The 25,648-nt window shown below is 38.8% G+C and overlaps 1 protein-coding gene across 5 annotated transcripts in view; it reads right to left on the reverse strand.

Moving 5' to 3' along the window:
- The window catches only part of SLC25A21 (solute carrier family 25 member 21), a 538,464-nt gene that overhangs the window by 502,834 nt on the left and 9,982 nt on the right, over window positions 1-25,648 (reverse strand). For 3 of the 5 annotated variants that reach the window (XM_070775474.1, XM_070775472.1, XM_070775473.1), the window contains exon 2: window positions 17,793-17,884. Coding sequence is in view for 2 of the 5 variants with exons in the window: in XM_070775471.1 (XP_070631572.1) it covers window positions 14,610-14,679 (70 nt within the window). In the remaining 3 variants the exon portion in view is untranslated. Of the gene's footprint in view, window positions 1-14,609; window positions 16,866-17,792; window positions 17,885-25,648 lie in introns of those variants that run through there. The other 2 variants (XM_070775471.1, XM_070775470.1) reach the window with 2 other exon arrangements.

A 25,648-nucleotide genomic window follows, 5' to 3' on the forward strand; every position in this document is an offset into this window, starting at 1 on the left:
GGATTTACAGTATCTAGGATTAAAGTCCCTCCAAGATTGACTCCTACTTACAGCAATCAGGGCAGGAAAACTAAGCCTCCTTGGATTTCCTTTTTCTTCCTCTGCAGCTGTTAGGAATAAAATGGAACAGTGCATCTTAGGTAGTGCATGGTTCCTGGGGTAATGTCTCACTTTGGTGGCAGGAGAGCAATGATTTTTCTCACCATCAGTGACGTGTATTGGGCCTGGCAGGAACTCAACCGACTCCTTCAGGTCGTTAAGTAGCAATATAAACTCTAGCATCTTGATGACACGTTTAGAATTTTTCAAATTAACATTCAAAATTGAAAACCAAAATAAATGTGACATTCATTCATTCAGTCATCTATTCATTCAGTGAACAAATGTTCACTGAGTATCTATCCTGTACCAGATTTTATTTTAGGCCCTGGGGGTACACCAGGATACCAAACAGTCAAGATCCTTATCTTCAGGGAGCTTATTGTTTCCTGAGAGAAATAAGAGCATGTTTTAATATGTCATTGTTCTACATCAAGTTTATCTAATGATTAATATTAAAAATTCTTACATTTAAATAAAGAATAAATATGTCAATGTTACTTACAGATCAATAAAATATAAAGGATATTTTCTTTTAATTTAATATATGGCTATCTTCCCAGCTATGTAATGTTAATAAAATATATATTAAAAGTGTGATTTCCTCATGTTCACTCAAATGCAAGCATACATAAATTCACATAGACTGCACAAATCATAACAAAAAAATGCAGACATTTTCCAATGCAGAAAAAGCTAATGTCCTAACAACCTATGCATATTAATGACCACAACAACACTTATTTTACTCCAATCTTGAAGCTTCCCTTATTACAGTTCTTTGGTCTGCACTTTCCCTTTGGTCCTCCCCTGCTATCCAACTACTCAAAATCCATTTATCCACCCATTTATTTATTTATTGCACAAATATGTCCAGAAACAATTGAAGTGAGAACCTCTAGAATCCACTTGCCCTTGTCCTTTAGGATCAGAGTTTCTCAGAAGGTGAAAAAGACCTAAGGTCTTCGATTTTTTTTTTTTTTTTTTTTGAGACTCTCAGTTTACTTTATTAAAAAGTAAAGAAATGGCAACTAACAGAGTTATTAAAATATAGGTGATCTTAAATGCTTAAATTTCACAGAATAAAGCTTTTAAAAAACATAATCGCAATGACAGAAGCAATGACTTCATGTCTAGCTTTATTTGAAAGGAATGCCAAAGGTTTACATTTACAAAGTCCTCCGTGAACTTGAAACTGCTTTCCAAGGGCCCCCCTTATCCGGCTGGCACATTTCTGTCTCATTGTTAAGAAGAGGCCACCAGGCTGTCTCCATTTATGACTGTCTCATTCTCACTCCCTACTGCACATAGCCCTTGGACCTCAGAAGGGCACAGGATCCTGTATTTGGGCTTAAAAGTCCTAACTATCCTAGGGCTCCTGATAGTGATATCTCGCACCTATTACAGGTTTAAAAGGATTTTTGTGGCTCACCTACAAATTTCATACCATTGTTCTAGAAGGAAATGCACCTTATTGCAAAAAAATTAACTTAAAAATTATAAATTTTTGGAATATGACCTACACATTTAGGGTATTACATGAAATTCTATATTTTCTCAAACATGGTAACTGCATTTCTTCTTTTCTTGCCTATTTATATGTTCTTCCCATACATGATAACTGTGTTTTTAAATTTTAACTTGCCCACAAAAAAACTTGCCATTCAAAAAAAAAAAAACAAAAAACTTGCCATTCAAAAAAAATAAAAAAAATTGCCATCCATTTATAACTTATGTAAATAATGGGAAATAACAGACCTCCTTTTTGAGTTTACAATATAAAATATTTCTGTATATAGCTACACACAAGCAGCAAGTATGCAACTTATACTGATTAAATGTCAAATATGCCATTACAGAAAGCAAATCATACTGTTCACATAGGACTATTATCATTTAGACACTTTTGAGAAAAAACATAAAAGTTTATTTTCAGTGCTGTCCTGACAAACTATCACTACTACAAGGAACATTCCCTCCACCACTGGGAAAACGAAGGATATCATGAAAAAATTCAAATCACTTGACTTCTAAAAGGTCTTTTTTTTTGGTTTTTTTGGCTGTGCTGAACATGGCATGTGGGGATCTTAATTCCCTGACCAGGGGTCAAACTCACACCCCCTGCAGTGGAAGGGCAGTGTCTTAACCACTGGACCACCAAGGAAGTCCCTAAAAGGTCTTTTCTTTACCTCTGCCACACTGAGGGCTACTTAGGCCACAAGAGGCACAAAAGCAAAATAGATCTCAGCAGAATTGTACTGATTTGTGGCAAATGCAATTTAAAGAAAAACAGATTTACTGAGTGGCTATGACATTCTAACCACTGTAGTGGGCCTGCTGCTGCTGCTGCTGCTGCTGCTGCTGCTGCTGCTGCTGCTGCTGCTTCAGTCATGTCCAACTCTGTGAGACCCCATAGATGGCAGCCCACCAGGCTCCCCCGTCCCTGGGATTCTCCAGGCAAGAACACTGGAGTGGGTTGCCATTCCCTTCTCCAATGCATGAAAGTGAAAAGTGAAAGTGAAGTTGCTCAGCCGTGTCCGACTGTTAGCGACCCCATGGACTGCAGCCTACCAGGCTCCTCTGTCCATGGGATTTTCCAGGCAAGAGTACTGGAGTGGGGTGCCATCGCCTTCTCTGTAGTGGGCCTAGAGATATAAAATCAGTAAGACTTGCGTGTATGTGTCCTTGTGCGACATATACAGGGACCCATATATAGATCCCAGTGTCTCTGTGCGACCGTTTGGACTGTAGCCCATCAGGCTCCTCTGTCCATGAGATTTTTCAGGCAAGAATCATGCAGTGTGTTGCCATTTCCACCTCCAGGGGATCTTCCCCACCCAGGGATCAAACTTGCATCTCTAGTGTCTCCTGCATTGCAGAGAGATTCTTTATGAGGGTCTCTACCTAAAAGGTGCTTTGTAAGACTTAAAAAACAAGACATAGACCCAGTGTAATATTTTAAATTAATCACACACAAAACTAAAGTAATTGTGAAAAGCATCTATGTAGGGTGAAACATAATACTATATAATATATAAACATACCAATGAAAACATTAAAAATACAGATACTACCGTATAATAACTATTTAAAAACCCAATGTTGAATGGAAAGATGATACATTTTTAGACTACAGAATATATAAATCCAGCAAGGGTCCCGCCTTTTTATACTTAAGTGCCAACATCTCTACTTTTCATTCCTTTCTTTCCCTTTGCTTCTCTATTGGCCTTCTAATCTCTAGTATATGTGTGGTTGAAAGACTAGAAGGTATAGGCCAATGCAGATCTTCACGAAAATATGAAGGAAACAAAAGTCTTATTTCTTGATGCAGCATCAGGCAAACATGAGACTATGTTTCACTGTGAAAGAAAGTTGCTGATATGACTCTACAATTTTTATATCATCACATTCCTACTTTCAACTTAAAAGAATATAAAATAAATGTAATGAAAACTTGCTCAATCAAAACAAAAAAAAACTAGTCTTTAGTACTTCCTATATTAATTTACTTTAAATATTCACCTTCTTCATTATTTTCCTAAAATTTCATAGCTGTATACATTTCTCATTAAAAAATAATTTGAGTCATCATTTTAGAAATAGCTTATAGGACGTGGGAAAGTGATACTGCCATCTTGTGGTTAAAGATTCATTTACAACAACAAGGACTTACTGGTATTTCCCATTAACTCCACAATACATTATGTATTAATCTAGAGAAAAATAATTTACTGTTTGGAAGTTATCTTTAAGAAAAATATACTTTTCGTATATCTCTCTCACTTTCTTATGTTAAATCCCACTAAGTTAAAGCAGAAATGGCATTTTGAGTGGCAGCCTCAGATGTGCATTTGGCCCTCTAGATCCTACTCACAGTAGTTGATCCTTCACTTTCAGTGTAACACACACTCTAACCCTGGGAATTTAGAGAAACAAAAATATGGAATCTAGGACCACTGTCTCACAAAGTAATCTCCAAGACCTACAAGCAACTAATGTGACATTTATGCTAAGCTTATAAATAATTTTTTTTTGGACCTAGGACCCTAAATTCAGAAGCACTACAGATAAACTCGGAGAAGGAAATGGCAATCCACTCCAGTGTTCTTGCCTGGAGAATCCCAGAGACAGGGGAGCCTGGTGGGCTGCCGTCTATGGAGTCGCACAGAGTCAGACACGACTGAAGTGACTTGGCAGCAGTAGCACAGATAAAATAAACAATATAGCAACAGAAATACTTTCTTCCACCCCTCTTATATATGGTAGTGATGATTTAGTCACTAAATTGTATCCAACTCTTGTGATCTCATGGACTGTAGCCCACCAGGCTCCTCTGTCTATGGGGTTCCCCAGGCAAGAATACAGGAATTTACTTATGTATAGCAACCTGTTTTTCCATATATAGCTAAGAATTATACTTAAATGGAAAAATTAATTTTATAAGTACAGTCCTCTATGTTTTTCAACTATGTGGTCTTCTGTAATCTATGCAAGACACCTGTTGCAAGTGTTTTACAATGGCGGAATCTAATTAAAAGTCAGGACACTTCTACATCTAACTCTTGTCATCAGAAAGTTTTACTTTTTTTTTTTTTCCTTTTTGAGCAAATCACCAAAATTATAGGAAGACAGCACCATCTATAGGTCTGCCCAGGTACAGAATGAAGTTATTAGATGTTACTGCTCACTGTGATACAGTAGCCAACCAAATGTACTACCCCAGAAGGAAGTTCCAAAATAACCCTATTTATTCTTGACACTCTCCAAAGCATTTTACTCTATCTCTACAACCACCCTCCAGGATAATAATTGTAATAATCGCAACAACAGTCACAGCAATAAGAACTAAAACCAAAGTTTCCCATAATTGCATTATTTTGATTTTGATAGATTTGATGATTCATAAATAGGCAAGTTTTCAGGAACTATTAGGGCACTGGCATTTTCCTCTCCCCCTCTCTCTCACACACACACACACACAAATACACACACACACACACTCACACACACACAAAATGTAAAACTTTGTGGTGACAATTCTATTTTAGGTGTCACTGAATTCTACTGAAACACATATTTAATTATTCTTTCTCCAAAGTTACATCTTCTCCTTATAACAGTCCACTCTAGTTTCTATAGACATTCAACTAAATTTACCATTGTGTCTAACCTAAGGCTACCAGACTCATACAAAGGAAAAGGCTCAAGACAAATCAATGTTTTATGCAACTTAAATATCCTCCTTCACGATAAGCTTGTCCAGTCGGCTCTGGGGTCGCTCTCACTCCAGTGAGTCATTCTAGAGCCTAAGGTGATTGTATAAGGGTTGAATAAATGATAACCTGAGCACCGAGGGTCAGATCATTCCTAATTATTGCTGGTAGGGACTGGCAGAAATGATGTAGCCCCAAAGATGCTGAGCCCCCTGTGGGTAGTATGGAGAATTTCATACAAGTGCTGGGGCTAGCACTTAAAGATCTAGCAAAAACAAGAAATGGCTGGTTGCACCAAAGGTAGACTCTGTTTGTTCATCAATACTCAACCTACAGTATTTAACCCAACTGGAATAAAAGAGGCCTGATGAAGGTAGTACTCTGTATGGGGCTGATAACCTGATATCTCATTCTGTATATTACAAGGCAGGGTGGGATAGTGGGTAGGAATATAAACTCTGAAAGCAAAGAGAACAGAGCTTGAGCCTATACTCTGTCACTGGTCTTGAGCAAGTTACTTAATTTCTCTAAGCTTTATTTCCCTCATCCTCAAGAAGTTACAGATTAATATTGATGATTTAACCAAAGTAAGGATTTTAAGTAAAGCATTGATATATTGAGTACTAAGGCAATGGCACCCTACTCCAGTACTCTTGCCTGGAGAATCCCATGGATGGAGGAGCCTGTTGGGCTGCAGTCCATGGGGTCGTGAAGAGTCGGACACGACTGAGCGACTACACTTTCACTTTTCACTTTCATGCATTGGAGAAGGAAATGGCAACCCACTCCTGTGTTCTTGTCTGGAGAACCCCAGGGACGGGGGAGCCTGGTGGGCTGCCGTCTATGGGGTCGCACAGAGTCGGACACGACTGAAGCGACTTAGCAGCAGCAGCAGCAGCATACACATAGTAGGCAGGCATTCAAGAGCATTGAAGATGTATCTTAGCATTTCCTGTTTGTCTTATTATAATTATTGACTAGATAATTACGTAGGATCCACCCAACCCAAACAAGTACCCAGAGAAATTCATTTGCAACTTCTTAACAGAATTAGTGAGAAAAACTAGACTCAAAATAAGGATGGACACAACTATATAACAAAGGAAAAATGGTATTTGAGGATCTAATATCAGTTTCAAATTTGAGCTCCAAAATATTTTTTAAATCATTAGAATCCACATGACTCTTGATTTCCACATTATTTTTATTGTATAATTTAGAAATTTAAGTCTTCAGGGCACAGAGAAGTTAGAAATACAGATCAGAGAGTTACCTGCACCTGGATAGTATAGAAGCCAGAGAGCAAGAACACAGCAGAGTGGGAATGGGTAGAGAACTCAGAATCCTGCAGAACATCAATTTTTGAGGAAATGGAAAAAAGACAGAGGAACCAGCAATTCTTTGTTGCTGGTACACAAGTGATCATGTATGGAGAAGGGGGTGAAAATCAATAGCAGAGACAACTTTAAAGAGAAAAATTGGTTACAGATGTGAAATTCCACCAAGATTAGGTAAAATTAGGAATGAAAGCCAGTAGTTAACAGTTCCAGCAAAAAGGTAAATTCAGATATGCCAGTTATAGTGGGTAGTCAAACTGAGTGAGGAACTTTTCACAAAAGTTGACAATGAAAGGAAGAAAAATACAGGACCATAGCTTGAATTTGAGAAACACAATATGAAGAGAAAAATACAATCGATTGTTTGTTGTGACTTGAACTGTGTTCCCCCACCCCTGAAAAGATATGTTCAAATCCTAACCCTTAGTACCTAAGAATGTGACCTTATTTGGAAATAGCATCTTTGCAAACATTATCAAGTTAAAATAAGGTCATAATGGAATGTAGTGGGCCACAATCCAATGAGTGATGTTCTTATAACAAGAGAGAAATTTGGATACAGACACTGAGGCAAATAGGGAGAAAGCGATGTGACAACAGTCAAAGAGCACAAGGACTGTGGGCAACTGCAGAAGCTAGGTGAGAGGCAGACAACAGATTCTCTCTCAGATTCCCCGCCCACACTTTGATTTCAGACTTCTAACCTCCAGAACCACACGACCATGAATTGCCGGTGTTTTGTGCCACCCAGTTCGTGGTACATCATTCAAACCGCTAGCAAACTAATAAACAAAAACTACTGACAACAATCCAAAGATACAGACCTACTAGAGTATCTGCTGTTGCTGTTGTTGTTTAGTCTCTAAGTTCTGTCCAACTCTTTGCAACCCCATGGACTGTAGCCCACCAGGCTCCTCTGTCCAAGGAATTTCCCAGGCAAGAATATTTATAAGGTGTATAAATCATGATCACATCAAAATAGGGAAATAACTGACACAAAGATGATAGTTTAAAAGCAAAAGAAAACTGGTAAGGAGAAAGAGTTAAAATCTGAAACAATTATAAAGAATCCTGTAGAAGTCCCTTAACCTGGTTTCACTCATTGCCATTTTAAGATACTGCACACTTAAATCATAAAGGTGTTTGAAAATGATTGGTGCATCTCTTTTCAGTTTGGGGTCCTGAAACGAAAGATGATACATAAATTTTAAAAGTGATCACGGGACTTCCCTGGTAGTGCAGAGAATAAGAATCTGGGCACACGGGTTCCATGACTGGTCTGGGAAGATTCCACAAGCTGTGGAGCAACTAAGACCCTATGCCTCAACTACTGAGCCCGTGCTCCAGAGCCCTCAAGCCGTAACCATTGAGCCCTCAAGCCACAACTAGAAGCCCTCCCACCTAGAGCCTGTGCTCAGCAACAAGAGAAGCCATCACAGTAAGAAGCCCTAGAGAGTGCCCCTAGAGAGCAGCCAACTATAGAGAGTTGCAAACTAGAGAGTAGCCCCCATTTGCCATAACTAGATAAAGCCCATCCAAAGCAACAAAGACCCAACACAGACAAAAATAAAATAAATAAAAATTAAAAGTGATCATGGGCCTCTCAGCCAAAAAAAAGGTGGCAGAGAGTGCAGACCTGAATGTTTTCACATCATTTATCAAACAACTACTATAAAATAAAATGTTGTTGAAAGAAAATATTGTTGCAATATCAGTTGTCTGATTATTAGAATCCCAGAATACTTATCTTTCTTCAGAGTAGGACCCCAAGAATAATATTCTATGGCTTGGGCTTCTGATATCTATTCATTAATACAGTCAACAAACATTTCTGAGCACCTACTGTACTATACCTAAAACACAGCTTCTCAATGGTCTGAGATGCTGTCGTCAAGACAGTGGTGGGACACAGGGCCGGGGGCAGGGAGGTGAGGAAGGCCTGGTTAACAAGGCGTATCTAAAATGTGTAAAGTTGTTTTATGTTCTTATATCACTTGTGCCCACATACAATACTTATAGTTTTAAAACATGTTTCAGTGAAGGACAGTAAAATAAACCCTCTGAAATGTCCCATGTAATTCATATTTTATTGGCTCTTAAGTTCATATTTTTGAGAACTAGATTTTCTTTGAGACAGACTATATTTCAATTAAAACATATCCTTTAAAGGTATTTCATAATTAATTTGAGCAATAGAGTTGCTTCCTCCTATGTGGTTGAAATAAGGGGAATTTTTCCTCCCTAATTACCCAGATAATGGGTTCCAGCCTCCCTTTGATGTGTCATAAAGGTTCACCTGTTTCTCTACAACCTGCTATTTATTATCAAGCAAATGCAGTTTGCCAAATCCTGAATTTCCAAAGGTGCCATTTATCCAAATCACATGTGTATCCCCTTTGCACCCATGCTGAAAAAGAATTCTCCTTGATCAAAATTTTAACCTTGATTACCCCCCCAGTGCATCAGCCCTTTTATTACCAAGTCCAAATTAAAATCCAGAGAACTACTAGTATACACACTGCCTATTAAGGCATTTCTTTTAACTGTATTTTAACTGTTTGGGGTTAGGGTAGAAAGGTAGAAAGGTAGAAATCTTGTGAAAATGGAGATATGTAAGGTATATAAGATTAGGAGTTTTGAAAATAAGATTTGAAATTATTCTACCTTTTTAGTGACCTTTTTGGGTTGAAAGCCTTGAACTCTCTTCCATCAATATAAAGTACATTTTACATATACGCTCAATAGTTTATCTCCCAGGAGTCTATCTATGAATCCCAGGTTTCTCTCCTCCAGAAAAAGTCTCTCATTTCATTTTCTCACTTGATCCCTTGAAGATGATTAATGAGATAAACTACACAAAGTAGTTGAACTGTGTTTAGTGCAAAACTGGAAAACTTATTTCTGAGATACTTTGACTAAACAATTTGACTCAAACATCTCCAGCACGATGAACAAAATAAAAACAGTGATTGAAGCTGTGGTAGGATGTTTGCTTACAAGATACAGAGGACTAGGATGATGCTGGAGAGGAAGAAACAACAGCCTGGAAATTTGGGGAAATAAATCAGGGTTCTGCTGGAATGGTGATCATGTAAAAGACAGATGGAGGAGACGTAGGAATTCTTAAGAAGAATTTTGAGTGAGACCTGCAGAGGTCAAGGAATATGAGTGTCAGATTTGGGGAGGCAGGAGGAGAAGGGTCCTAGTGATGCCACCATGAAGAAAATTCAGTGTGGACAGGATCTAGGTGTGCCCTCTTGGGGGAGCCTGATAGGTCTGGGCAAGAGCAGGGTTTCTCAGGGGCCAGGGGACTTCGTTAGAGATCTGGGAGAATTGTAAAGTTGAATGCCAGAGCCCTGTGAGAACTTGGGTAGAATACCCATTTGAGGGGGCCTAAAAGGCACTCACATGACATGGGAAATAAAAACCCCATAAGCTTTGGAAACACATGGAAGTGCCCACATGGGAAAAGGGGAAGGTCTGAGATGGAACCATGCTCCTGGCTTCAAAAAAGAGATAAAAGGGAAACTTCCCAGAGCCACACTGGGAGCAAACCATGGAATGATGGGGGCCCCAGGGGACTGGGCTCATCTCTGCTCTTGGATACACAGATTATGACTCAGACCACAGGCCCAATTTCAGCTCCCACTTGCTCAAGTGGACAAAGCCCTTTTTCAGGCCACAATCTGCCCTACTGCACAGAGAGGCCCTAAATGCAATGAGAAATGATAATCTTGTGCCTGTACACATGGAATTATTTGGAGAGAGCAAGATATTATGATGCAGCAGAAAGACTATAAGGATTGTATTTGTAGATAAAAGTTGTTTCAAGGGATGTAAACTAATAAAAGATAGATAATAAAGGATAGCAGACTTGATCTCTCCAACTTCTAAAAATATCTGCCAGTGAGAATAGTATTTTCCTAGTTCCTCTCTTATCCTATTCCTTTAGAAATGATTGCATGCTTGTGCAACCACAGGCAAGTGAATTATGCCCTCTGGGTATCAGTTTCTTCATTCTGAAGGTGTGGTGAGGATTTAAAATGTTGATACATGTAAAGCTTCGCATTGGGCATGGCCCTTGTATTTATTCCAGAAATGTTAGCTATTTTTATTACTTGTATCATTCAATGCTAATGAGAATGTTAAAACTGGATGTGGCTTCAAGGCCATCTGGGAGCATTTATGCAGAAAATGATTTTTAAGTCAGGCCTTGAAAATGGGCAGAGTTCCAATCAGTTCAGTTCAGTTGCTCAGTCATGTCTGACTCTTTGCGACCCCATGAATCGCAGCACACCAGGCCTCCCCGCCCATCAACATCTCCCGGAGTTCACTCAAACTCACGTCCATCGAGTCGGTGATGCCATCCAGCCATCTCATCCTCTGTTGTCCCCTTCTCCTCCTGCCCCCAACCCCTCCCAACATTAGAGTCTTTTCCAATGAGTCAACTCTTCGCGTGAGATGGCCAAAGTATCGGAGTTTCAGCTTTAGGATTCCTAGGATTTTTAGGATTCCTGCCTGCAGTAGTAGATATAATGGTCATCTGAGTTAAATTCACCCATTCCAGTCCATTTTAGTTCACTGATTCCTAGAACGTCGACGTTCACTCTTGCCATCTCCTGTTTGACCACTTCCAATTTGCCTTGATTCGTGGACCTGACATTCCAGGTTCCTATGCAATATTGCTCTTTACAGCATCGGACCTTGCTTCTATCACCAGTCACATCCACAACTGGGTATTGTTTTTGCTTTGGCTCCATCCCTTCATTCTTTCTGGAGTTATTCACTGATCTGCAGTAGCATATTGGGCACCTACTGACCTGGGGAGTTCCTCTTTCAGTATCCTATCATTTTGCCTTTTCATACTGTTCATGGGGTTCTCAAGGCAAGAATACTGAAGTGGTTTGCCATTCCCTTCTCCCGTGGACCACATTCTGTCAGAGAGTTTCACAGAGTTTAAATAGGTAGATAAAATTAGGAAAAGACATTCCAGGCATTGGGAATAAAGGTGCAAAGGTATAGGCAGCATTCAAGTATGGTGAGCAGATCTACTGAGCAGAAACCAAATGGAACGTATGGCAAGGACAGGAAAATAAGACTGAAAGCTAAACTGACAGCACACAAGTAAGGAGGACAGAACTTGTTCTTCTCTCTACGGTCAGCAATGAAAGCCAAGAAAGATTTAACTTGCAACCTACTTCAACCTGGCTCCAACTCTATGGAATCTCTTTTCTCAAGTCTTCTAAAGCAGTGCTTCTAAAACCTGAAAGAATAAACTAGTGACTTGAGGACTTTCCTAAAACTCAGCTTCTGATATGGTATGTCTGCAATAAGCTTAGCCTGAGGTCCTACATTTTTAACATGCTTCCAAGTACTACCAGTCTCCTCCTTCCTGCTCATCCATGGATCACACTTTGAATACTAATCCAATGGCCTCTTCTCCATCTCATCCTTAACCTCTCTGAAGTGTTAGCCTTGCTGATCTTCCTGAAGCTATCATCACTGGCTTATATTCCCTCACCTCAATTTTAGGCTATTACTTGAAGCTGAGAAGGCAAACTAGGAGCCTACTCTGTGTATACTGTCTTGAGCATAGCTTTCATCACTGGGCTTCCCTGGTGGCTCAGATGGTAATGCATCTGCCCACAGTGCAGGAGACCCGGGTTCAATCCCTGGGTCGGGAAGACCCCCCTGGAGAAGGAAATGGCAGTCCACTCCAGCACTCTTGCCTGGAAAATCCATGGATGGAGGAGCCTGACAGGCTACAGTCCATGGGGTCGCAAAGAGTCAGGCGGGACTGAGCAACTTCACTTTCACTTTTCATCATGTAAAACAAAGTTGCCATTGGTAACAATATAATAGCTATAGCTACAAACTTAAGTCAAGTCTTCAGATATGTATTATCCAAGCAACTGCCAGTGCATCATTTGGTTTTTTAAATGCAAATATTATAAACATCTTTTAACAAAAGACACATATATCATTACAAAAGACACCAACTGCCCATCTCATGATGTGTTTCAACTTTTTTGGAAAATAATTTGCCCTGAGATTCTCACCCCTCCTAGTGGGGATTGGCTACAACTGATTGGTACAGAGGTGGGCCCCTACCCAATACTGGATTATTTTGAGTCTCACCCCAGCATCGTACACTGGAATTGAAAAAAAGCAAGTCAGTCTCCTGTTTCCCTGGTGGCTGAGTAGTAAAGAAACCGCCTGCAATGCAGAAGACCCAGGAGACCCAGATTCGATCCCTGGGTAGGGAAGATCGCCTGGAGGAGGGCATGGCGACCCACTCCTGTGTCCTTGCCTGGAGAATCCCATGGACAGAGGAGCCTGGCGGGCTACAGTCCGTGGGGTTGCAAAGAGTTGGACACAACTGAAGCAACTGAGCATGCACAAATGCACGTATGAATCACTAGTCACAAGTTAGGATGTTCACCAATTAACTATATTTCCCTCCTGGGCCAGCTGAGTTTTATTTAATAAGGGTTGTGGACTCTGAATCAAGCAAATCAAGGACAGCTGACAGTCTTGGACATTGTGGAATTTGACCAAAATGGTGAGTAAATTGGTGCAAATTCATTATCACTACCGGGAACAACTAAAAAGTAGAAAGTGGGGGCACTGACAACATAATGAATAGACACAGTATAATAACATATAAGAAATGAATGCCTTGATTGCCATATTAATGAAATGTAATCGTTAGAAAAGTGTGGATTGTAAGTGATACATCTGCTTGTGGTCCTCCTAGATGCAAGGAACTTGTGACAGGATGATAAATAGTCATAATTTGTAACAGTCCTTTATACAAAGTTCAAATTTTTTTGAAAATAAAATTTGCTAGTCAAAGGTAGATATTAGACATTCAGTCATCTTAATATGATTTACTAGCATTACCATAATTTATTAAGGGATATTTACATTTATAAAAATGTTTTGGGACTTCCCTGGTGGTCCAGTGGCTAAGACTTGGTGCTCCCAATGCAGGGGGCGCAAGTCCCATGCCTGGTCAGGGAATTAGGTTTCACTTGCTGCAAATAATGAAGTCCCTTGCTACAATTAAAGATTCACATGCAGCAGCTAAGGTCCAGAGCAGCTAAATAAATAAATAAGTACGTTTAAAAAAATGTCTTATGGTGATGAGTGAATTACAGTAATTATTTTATATATTCATAATAATATGTATCACAATTTGTAAGATTAAATTTTCAATTCATAATTTATATTTTAAAATATCTTTAAAATACATTCACATAATGTAACTAGTGAGTTAGTAACTTTCTCTTAGCCACACTTAGTAATTACTTCCATGATTAGTTATAACAGATTTCTTCCTAAAGATTCTTCCCTACAGCATAACTCTCCATAAATTACTGTGAGCCTATTATATCAAAGGTGTTTATAAGCGTCAACATTTTCATTTAATTTTAATATGCTTATTAAGGCAGGAATAGCTGCAAGCAAGAAACAGGATGCAGTAAGAAAACCTGTGGAGTCCCGAGGCACATACTTTAACGAGGGAGGTAGAAATCTGTAAGATCTGAGTTAGCTGGGGGAAAAAGAGGCTATAGTGGATAACACAACTCAGTCTAACGCAAACTGAATCATTTCAAATACAATAGCCAGCCAGGCTAAAAGACCTCCTCAAAGCGGCAGGCCTCGGGACTGCTGCCTACCTTGCTTTCCAGGCTAGGAACACAGAATGCGGGGAACTCGAGAGCGGCCGGCGCGGGCGCCGCGGCGACTTGACCTGGGACACCCGGGGCCCGCCGCCTGATCCCGGTTTTCTTTACTCCCGCGCTCCGCGGGCTCGGGCTACTCAGGCTCTGAACCCGGAGCGCGGAAGGCATAGGAAGAAGTTTACTATGGTGGGGAGACTTGTCGGAGAAAGGTTTTTCGGAACACGCGAAAGGAAAGGCGACTAGCCCCCGGCCGGGCGGGGCGGCCTTACCAGCAGAGCCACCGGCCAGGATCTGCCGAGAAGCCTCGTTCACGAAGCCGACAGAGGGCTTAGCCGACATCTTCGCAAGACAGTGGACCACGGCGTGGGCTGAGATGCCGGGGGGAGCTCGCCTGCCTCTATGCCGGCCTGCAGGGCCTCTCTGGAGCAAGAGAGCTGGGGCTGTGTTGCTTCTTGGGCCGAGTGGCTCCCTGGGGGGCGGCAATCCGACGACTGCTCGGAGGCGGCGGGCGGTTTGGACCACAGATTAGCAGCGTGATCTCCGGCGTGTTGAGACCTGCCTGTGGCTCTCCTTCAGGGGCTCCCTCTCCCCACTCCTGTCTCTCTGGGCTCCGAGGAGGACCCAGGGACCCCGGGGTTGGGTTGGTCGACCGCAGCGGGTCGGTTTGGTCTCCTAGATTGGCGCTCACGGGTTTCCCTATCGGGAGCCTTCTGCAGAGTTTGTCAAGCTGGACGCTCTGCCTCTGATAAGGCAAGTAAAAAAAGTGACTGTGGCCTAGAACTTCATCGGCAGGGCCCCGGCGACCCTTGCCCTCTGGAAAGCCAGAACACAGTGCAGTTCTAAAGAAGGAACAGGTGACTGAATTCCTTGGAGTTAGTTGTCCTGAAACTGTAGAACTGAAATTGACAGCAACTAAGTCAAAATAAATCCAGTTTACGGTTATCTTACAATTGAGTTAATGTAGTACTTTTCTAAGAAGCGGTTTTGGCTTAAGGGAATTTATCTCATACCTCATCAACTTGAGTTTTATTTACTGAAAGACCAAAGGGGTGGGGGGAAGGCCTTATTACAAATAAGTCGCTTCTATACCTAATATCCGTGAGCATCCGTGTAGTGTGTGTGTAAGAAAAGCAGATTCATGTTCCAGTCCTGACCTACTGAATCACAATCTGTGGTATAGGGCTCAGAAAACTTTGTTTGAATAAGTTCTCCAATGATTATTATGTATGCTAAAGTTGGTGAACCACTGACCTAAATAATCAAGGAACATTAAGGAACTCCCAGTATATTCTCTCTATAAAGCGATTAATTATTCATACTAGCCTTTTAGGGTAGTTGCTGCTGCTGCTAAGTGACTTCAGTCATGTCTGACTCTGTGCGACCCCATAGACGGCAGCCCACTAGGCTCCTCTGTCCCTGGGATTCTCCAGGCTAGAACATTGGAGTGGGTTGCCATTTCCTTCTCCAATGCATGAAAGTGAAAAAATAAAGTGAAGTCTCTCAGTCGTGTCCGACTCCTAGCGACCCCATGGACTGCAGCCCACCAGGCCCCTCCGTCCATGGGATTTTCCAGGCAAGAGTACTGGAGTGGGTTGCCATTGCCTTCTCCTTAGGATAGTTAGCAAAACAAAAATACTAGGATATATATACTATTTTTAAACCACAAGTTGATGCTATGTAGGAGAGACAAGATTCTCAAATTTTAGGAAAGTACCTGCCACACCCCTAACAGGCAGGAAATGATAGGCCTCAAAGGGAGGAGAAACTTTGGAACCCTTTTGTCATATTATTTCCTAAACACAGTATTCAGTACTAAATATATTCAGTTTGAACCATATAAAATTGCTATTTTTGAAGGCCATTGAATATCAGTATATGTAACAAGGTTTAATATATATGATTTCCAATTAAATGTACAAAATACAGTAATTGGTTTTATATTTTGTCTTTAATTCTTAGGTTGAGCTATTAAAAGCTGATAATAATGACAGTGAGCAATTGGAGAGACTTATTACTTCTGTGGTCAGATGTACAAAAACAAATTTTCTCATATTTAATTAAAATTACCTAGTTTGAATATGCTTACCAAGAAGTAGTTTTCAGAAATATTTGCTATTTAGATATAGTAAAAGCTTTTAAGCAATGTTTCAATTTCTTACTAATTAAATATGAGGCCTTAAGTATAACATAGAATCACTCATTCAGTAAATACTTAGAACCTATTATATACTAAGCACTAAAATCAGAATTTCAGAGCTCAGAGAAAATATTTCCCTCATTTTCCATTGAGGAAACTAAGTTTCCCAAGATCACACCAGAAGTTATTGGTATAGATGGATTCAATTCCAGGATTCCTTCTTCTAAGAGCCATGGGATTATAGATTTAAATGTTAATCACAGGCCAAATTACCTTTGGTCATACTGAAACCTAAAATAATTAAATTCTACCAAAATTAATTTTGTATATAAGTAGATAATTTTTTCAATTAAATAAATTTTTTGGATTATTACATACTATTAAACCCCAAGGCACACAGGGAAGCAAATCCTACATTCATTCATTGAGAGTTTTCTACGTGTCAGCATTATACTCTGACAATATTACAGTTAAAATCTCCCCTAGAGTATATAATCTAATGAAAGAGATCACATCATGTTGCAATGTAAGTAAATTTTTCCCTTCCCTAGATTATTTCAGGAAATACAGCAGTACTCCCAGGTCAAGATTTAAAGACAGCTTTTTGACATCATTCATCATTTCCATGAATATCTTTTTTTTTTTCCATAAATATCATAATCTATGAATATTTTACCTTGAGGAGGTAGATGCAAGTTTGAGGTCTCACTCAGACCTCAATCTTTCAGGATCCCAAGGATTCAGTCGTAAGACTCCCAGATTCTCTCTTTCCAAATATCCTTTTAGAAAATTGCTATCTCTTTTTAACCTCTCTGCATTAGAATAGATTTCTTTGAGTAAAAAAAGACCTGATATCACAGGTGGTCTAATCCTATACCTCTAGATGAGCTGAGAAGATAGGACCTGGGTATAAGAACATTCTGGAGTTTAGGAGTCAGCCAGTGGTAATCCACAGTCAACAAGTACCCACTATGCTCAGAGCTCTGATAATGGGGCGTATCTCTTACCTGCAGCCAAAGTTGCCCATGGCCAGTAGTGGAACCCTGGGAGGTTAGCAGTGGGAAAAGCAAAGTTTACTTGACCTACCATTTCAGATTCCCTAGACACAATCCATCACATTACTCTTTCTATTATTATTTTAAATAATGGTGTAATGTCCTGATATTAGAGTAAAACTGCCAAAGTATCAAGCTTATATTTTTTAATTATTGATTTATTTACTTGATCTTGGTTGAGAACTACATAGCTAAATTATGGATTTATCAGTTTGCCAAGTGACTAGAAACTAAACTTTTAGGAACCTTAAAATACTTACTGAAGGGACTTCCTTGATGGTCCAGTGATTAAGACTTTCAATGAAGGGGGTAAGGGTTCCATCCCTGATCGGGGAGCCAGGATCCCATACACCTGGGGGCCAAAACATAAACAATATTGTGACAAATTCAATAAAGATTAAAAAATAGATACTGAACTTAAGTATCTGACAATTTCTTCAATGTCTTTTTGGAATAAAGTTTTTGTATTGTGCCATAGGATCAGCTACTGTTCAAGGCCAAAATAATAGTGACTTAAATGAGATAGAAATTTATTTCGCTCTCAGGTAATGACACAATTGTAAGCCAAAATAAAGCTCAGGCCTGCAGAGAGGAAAAAAGTAAAATGGGTAAAGAAAACCCTCCAAATTACATAAATCTCATTGGTTAGAACTTGGCCACAAGGGCTATGCCTAAGTATGAGGGAGGTTGGGAAAGGTAGTATTTATTTTGCTGGGTGACAATGTGTCTAGGAAAAAAAAAAAAATATATATATATATATATATATTTATACACCATTATGGGAAAAAGGGAAAAACATTAAACAACTGGCAGTGTCAACCACAGTTTGGGAAAAAGTTTAGGAACCAAGAGCTATACTTTAAAATTATAGTATTTCTCAGTTTGAAAGATTCTGTTTTCCTCACGTCTAAAGTTTACCTTCATCAGTTTCTGACTAGAAAATGCAATATAATCCCATGGTATTCAATGTACTGTGACTGGAGCCACATTTACAAATACTATTCCTTAAAGATACATAGACATTGTAGGCTAGAGACTCTTCTTTAGATGTTAAAACACACTGTATATACACACAGACATACAAATGCAGAATTTGGCATGCATAGAGCCCATTCATGGAATGGGGTGGGAAGTTGGGAAGAATGTTCTGTGGATACCACATTAAGAAATCTTGACCAGTAGAAGAGATTTCAACTCTCGAATGATTCAAAAGACCTATATTATTCTCAAGTATTCTTTTGCAGAAATATTAAAGAAACGCTGTGTGCAAATGAAAGGTGCTTTAAAATCTGCGGGTCTGAGTATCACTGCTCTAAGTCCTCAGTGATTTATAGTTTACAGATACCAAAGCAACATTTTATTTAAGACTGATCCTAGGTTCTGATGCATTAGATTATTCTATCGCCTAACAGAGCAGTTCTAAGTTCCAAGGGACTTTAACTGGGCTGTATGAGCAAAATAATTACTTGGGAAGCTTTTTTCAATATATTATTGTAATATGATAAGAACAACACTTAGAGGCCATTTATTTACAGAGTTCTGTTACTTAAGAGGTAACTGTGAATGTATAGTTAAAACCTATGAGCCATCAACATGCAGAAATCCTTTTACTTGCACCTGGAAGCTTCCCAGGCCTTCACTTAGAACTAATTTTAGACCCAATTCTAGAAAGGTTGATAGGATGGACATCTAATATTTTGGTTCACAACAAATTAGAAAAAATAAATAAGAGAATAGACCAGAGGGAAATCAGGGAGATTCTAGAAAAGTGAAGAGCAATCTGCAACCTTCAGGCCATAGTCAGACTGCCTAGCAAATTCTAATAATTACAATATTCATGTAATACTTACTTATGCAAGGCACTAGGCTAAGATTTTTACAAACCACTATCTCATTCACACTATCCCTGTGCTTGGGCTTCTCATTGCAGTGACTTATCTTGTGGTGGAACACAAGCTCTAGGCACGTGGGCTTGGTTGTTCTGCAGCATGTGGGGTCTTATGGGACTAAGGATGAAATCTGAGTCCCCTGCATTGGCAGGCAGGTTCTTAAGCATTTGGCCATGAGGGAAGTCCTGAAATATTCTCATCTTACAAATGAGGAGGATCACCAAGTGTCAGATATGACTGAACACAGCACACACACACAGGGCTGTTTATAATGAATATAAATTTAAAAATAATTCCTAGAAAAGCTGTTGCTTACTCTCAGATACATTTTGGGCTTCCCTGGTAACTCAGATGGTAAAGAATCTGCCTGCAATGCAAGAGAACTGGGTTCGATCCCTGGGTCTGGAAGATACTCTGGAGAAGGAAATGGCAACCCACTTGAGTATTCTTGCCTGGGAAATCCCATGGACAGAGGAGCCTGGCAGGGTTGCAAGGAGTCAGACACACGACTGAGCGACTAACACTTTCACTTTCACAAATGAGGAAACTCTGGCACAGAAGTTAAGTGACTTTTGCCTGAATTCATTCTGAATACTTTAGATATTATTGGAACCTAAGTATACATATATATGCCTCTATATTCCTCCCCAAACTTGTTATTTTCCATTTGAAAAAAAATTATAGCCATCCTAGGCCAGAGGATGTGAAGTGGTATCACATAGTGGCTTTGATTTGCTTTTCTTCAATGATGGATGAAGTTGGCCATCTTTTCATGTGATTATTGGCCATGTGTACGTCTTTAAAAAAAAAAGTCTATTAAAGCCCATTGTTCATTTTTTTGGTTGGACTGTTTGTATTTTGTTATTAAATTGTAAGAGTTGTTTGTGCATCCTGAATATTAAGCTCTATTTGATATATGATTTGCAAATGTTTCTTCCATTTTTTACTTTCTTGATAGTATCCTTTGATGCACAAGTTTTTAATCTTGATGAAGTCCAAGAGTTGAAGATAATCATTATATGGTCTGGAATGCTTGTTGAAAATCAATTGGCCATAGATACTTGGGTTTCTTTCTGGATTCTCTATTCTTTCTGCTGATCAGTATGTCTCTTCTTATGCCCCAACCTCATTATTTAATTAATATAGCTTTGAAAGCTTTGAAATCAGAACACATAAGTTCTCCAACTTTCTTTTTCTTTTCCAAAATTGCCTTGACTATTTGAGGCCCCTTGCAATTCTATATGAACTTGAGGATCAGCTTACTGATTTATGCAAGAAAGGCCACTGGAATTTTGATAGGGATTGCTTTGAATCTGCAGATGACTTTGGACAGAAGTGCCATTTTAACAATATTAAATCTTATGATCTATAAATATGGGATGCCTTTCCATTTAACTATGTCTTTAGTTTCTTTCAACATTGCATTGTAGTCTTTAGTATGCACACCTTTCACTTCCTTGGTTAAATTTATTACTAGGTATTTTATTATTTTTGATGCTGTAGGAAGAGGATTTTTCAGAATTTCCTATTTGGATAATTCACTGCTGGTATATGGAAACACTACTGATTTTTGTATTTTGATCCTGTAACCTGCAACTCTGCTGAATTCATATATTAATTTTTGGTGGATTTTTTGTGATTTTTTTCGTACATAGAATCATGTCATTTGCAAATAGAAATAGTTTTATTTCTCTTCCAATTTGGAGAACTTTTATTTCTTTCTTACATAATTGTTCTCTCTAGGAATTCCAGTACAATGCTGAATAGCAGTGATGAAACTAGGTGTCCTTGTCTTGTTCCTGACATGAATATGTTACCTGTGAAATTTTCATAAGTGCTTTTTATCAGGTTAAGGAAGTGTTCCTTCTATTCCTATTTTGCTGAGTGTTTTAACATGAAATGAGGTGGAATTTTGTCAGGTGCTTTTTCTACATCTATTAAGATAATCATGTAGGTATTTTTCCTTTGTCATATTAATATGAAATGTACTATATGGATTGATTCTATCATGTCTTAACACCTTTTTATTCCTGGGATAAATTCTGTTTGTTCATGGTGCTTACTCCTTTTAATATGCTTTTGAATTTAGTTTGCTAGTATATTTGCATCATAAAGGATATTGGTCTGTACTTTTCTTGTGATATCTTTTTCTGGCTTTAGTATCAAGGAAATGTTGGTCTCATAGAATGTATTAGGAAGTATTTTCTCCTCTCTATTTTTGGAAAAAGTTTGAGTAGAATCACTGTTGATTCTTTAAATATTTGGTAGAATTCACCTGTGAAGCCATCTGGTCTTGAACTTGTTTTAATGGATTGATTTTAATTACTGATTCACTTTGCTTACTTATTATAGGTCTGTTGATATTTTCTATTCTAGAGTAAGTTTTGGTAATGTGTATATTTTGATGAATGTGTTCACTTCATCTAAATTATTTAATTTGTTGGCATACAATTGTATGCCAATTATATTCTCTTAAAATTCTTTCAGTTTCTGTAAGGCCAGTAATAATGTCCCCACTTTCATTTCTGATTTTATTACATCGGTTTTTTCTTAGTCAATGTAACTAGTTTTGATGTTTTCACTTTCATTTCTGATTTTAATAACACCTTCTATCTTTTTCTTAGTCAATGTAGGTAAAGTTCTGAAATTTTTAAAACATTTTCGAAGAACCAAACTTTTGGTTTAGCCAATTCTATTATTTTCCCTATTCCCTATTTCATTCACCTCTGCTATAATATTTCTTTCCTTCTGCTGGTTTTGTTTTCTCTCCTTTTTCTAATTTCCTAAGGTGTAAGATTAAGCTATTGATTTGAGATGTTTTCTTTTTTAATATGGTCATCTACAGCTGTGAATGTCCTGAGCACTGCTTTTGTTGCATCCCATAACCATGGCATGTTGTGTTCTCATTTTGATGTTTCTCAAGTTATTGTTATGGGCTGAATTGTCTCCTCCAGAAAAGATGAATTGAAGCCCTAACTCCAAGTACCTCAGAATATGACCTCATTTGGAAATGGGGTATTTATAGAATAATCAAATTAAAATAAGCTCATTAGGATGACCCTAGTACAATGTGTATTCTTATAAAAAGGGGAAATTTAGACACAGGAAGACATGCATAGAAGGAAGACTGTGTGAAGAGACACAGACAATGCCACTTAATTACAGTTGTCTATAGTATGCTTTGAGTTCAGGAAGTGTGAGGCTTCTACCTTGTCCTTCTTTCTCAAGATTGCTTCAGAGGTTTTTGTGGTTTCATATGAATTTTAGGTTTTTCCTACTTCTGTAAAAAATGCCATAGGACTTTAATAAGGATTGAACTGAATCTGTATATCACTTTGGGTAGTATGGACATTTAAACAGTACTGTCTTCCAGTTCACAAACATGAATGTCTTTCCATTTATTTGCATCTTCTTAATTTCTTTAGAAATGTCTTACAGTTCTCAGTATACAAGTTTTTCACCTCTTGAGCTAAGTTTATTGCTAATTATTTTATCCTTTTTCATGCCATACTAAGTGCAATCATTTTCTTAATTTCCTTTTCACGTTGGTCATTGTTCAGTTCAGTTCAGTTGCTCAGTCATGTCCGACTCTTTGCAACCCCATGAATCACAGCACGCCAGGCCTCCCTGTCCATCACCAACTCCGGGAGTTCACTCAAACTCATGTCCATCGAGTTGGTGATGCCATCCAGCCATCTCATCCTCTGTCGTCCCCTTCTCCTCCTGCCCCCAATCCCTCCCAGCATCAGTCTTTTCCAATGAATTAACTCTTTGCGTGAGGTGGCCAAGTACTGGAGTTTCAGCTTTAGGATCATTCCTTCCAAAGACCACCCAGGGCTGATCTCCTTTAGAATGGTAGTGTACAGAAATATAACTGATTTCTGTGCATTGATTTTTATATCCTGAAACTTTGCTGAAATTTTTTATTACCTGTAGTAATTTCATTGTGGAACTTTTAGGATTTTCATCTAAAATAATATCATCTACAGAAAGAGTTAATTTTACCTCTTTATTTCCAATTTGAATGCCTATATTGATTTTTTCTGCCTAATTGAACTGACTAGGAATCCCATGTTATGCTGAATAGTAATGGTGACAGTGGGCATCCTTGCTGTGTTCCTGATCTTAAGGGAAAAGCTTTTAGGTATTCACCATTGAATATGATGTTTGCTGTAGGTTTTTATACATGGTTTTTATTATATTGAGATGTGTGCATGCAAGTTCAGTCACATATGACTCCTTGTGACCCCATGGACTATAGTTCTACAGGCTTCTCTGTTCATGACATTTTCAAGGCAATAATAGTGGAGTGGTTGCCATTTCCTTCTCCAGGGGATCTCCTGACTGGGATTGAACCTCTGTCTCCTGAGCCTCCTGCATTGGCAGGCTGATTCTTTACCCCTGAGTCATCTGGGAAGCCCATTATGTTGAAATAACTTTCTTCTATTCTTAGTTTGTTGTCTTTTTTTAAATAATGAAAGAGTGTCAAGTTTTGTCAAATGCTTTCTCTGATTTCAGTTGAGATACTCATGTGATTTTTGTCTTTCGTTAATGTTGATTGATTTCGATATGTTGAATAGAGCCTTTGTTCCAGATAAAAATCCCACGTGGTCATGGTAAATAATCATTTTAATGTGCTGTTGGATTCAATTTGGGAGTATTCTGCTGAGGATTTTTTTCATCATTGTTCATTAGGGATGTTAGCCTGTTGTTTCCTCTTTTTATCTAGTTTTAGTATCAAAGTACTTCTGGCCTCACAGGATGAGTTTGCAAGTGTTCCTTCCTCTTTTATTCTTTGGAATTTTGAGGAGGATTGGTGCTAATTCTTAAATGTTTAGTAGAATTCTCCAGTGAAGCCTTCTGGTCCAGAACTTTTCTTTGTGGAGGTTTGATTACTGCTTCAATCTCCTTACTAGTTATAGATCTGTTCAGATTTTTTTATTTCTTCATAATTCAATCTTGGTAGGTTGTGTTTTTCTAGGAATTTATCAACTTCTTTTAGGTTATCCATTTTGTTGGCACATAACTGTTCATATTTGTCTCTTACTGTCATTTTTAAAAAAATAATGGCTTTAACCGTCATTTTAAGTATACCACAGGGGAAAGTGTGCTTTAATTAAATATACATACCAGTGATGCTGGCAAGTTGAAAGTTACTCCTTATGTTGATAGCTATAAAAAGTAGTTTTACATGATAAGACAATGAGAAGGAAAAAAAAAAAAAAACAGTCCCTTTGAAACAAAAAAGTTCACAGTGGTTTGTATCCAACAGTATGCATTTTATGACAATAACATGTACAGACTGAGCACCCTAGAGCTCTTTATATCCTAAAGAAAATGAGCATTTACATTATTCAGGGGCTGTCCTGAATTAAAAAATATCAGTTGTACACTCACCACTTAGGGTACACTGTTCTAAGTGTACAGCTTTTACACCCTCATTAAAGTTGTTTTCAAAAGGAACAGAAACAAAACAAAACATTTTTCCTTGGGAGTGGAGAGTCTTTCATTTGCTGTTATAACCAGCAAATACCATTCCTTAAGTAAAAAATGGTGAAGGGGGGGCCCCCAAAACACTGTTTGAGCAAGTTGACCAATACACATTACAGTTTTAAAAAATGAAGGTTATATACTATATGTTACAAGTCCCAACTAAGCAAGGTCAAAATGACATCAATTTGTTTGCTTTGTGATCATACCCCTTGGAGGTGTTACGGGTCTCGTGGCATTTGGCTTCTTTTTCTCTGCTGCTGCTGCTGCTGCTGCTGCTAAGTCGCTTCAGTCATGTTCCACTCTGTGCGACCCCATAGATGGCAGCCCACCAGGCTCCCCCGTCCCTGGGATTCTCCAGGCAAGAACACTGGAGTGGGTTGCCATTTCCTTCTCCAATGCATGAAAGTGAAAAGTGAAAATGAAGATGCTTAGTCGTGTCCAACTCTTAGCGACCCCATGCACTGCAGCCTACCAGGCTCCTCCGTCCATGGGATTGTCCAGGCAAGAGTACTGGAGTGGGTTGCCATCTCTGTAGGCTTTAAAATCTGAAAAGAACACATCAGATGTGTTTCGTCCACACTTATCATGGTACCTGCATTGTCAAACTCCCTACAATAATTGGGCACGGAAAACAGAGTGACCAACTGCCTCTTTGCAAAAAATTCATATCCATCTTCAACCACTTAATGGGCTTTACATATAAGATCCAAATTATGCCTATGGAGAAATTTTAC

Source organism: Bos indicus, chromosome 21 (assembly GCF_029378745.1).
Source record: "Bos indicus isolate NIAB-ARS_2022 breed Sahiwal x Tharparkar chromosome 21, NIAB-ARS_B.indTharparkar_mat_pri_1.0, whole genome shotgun sequence".
Classification (NCBI taxonomy): Eukaryota; Metazoa; Chordata; class Mammalia; order Artiodactyla; family Bovidae; genus Bos; species Bos indicus.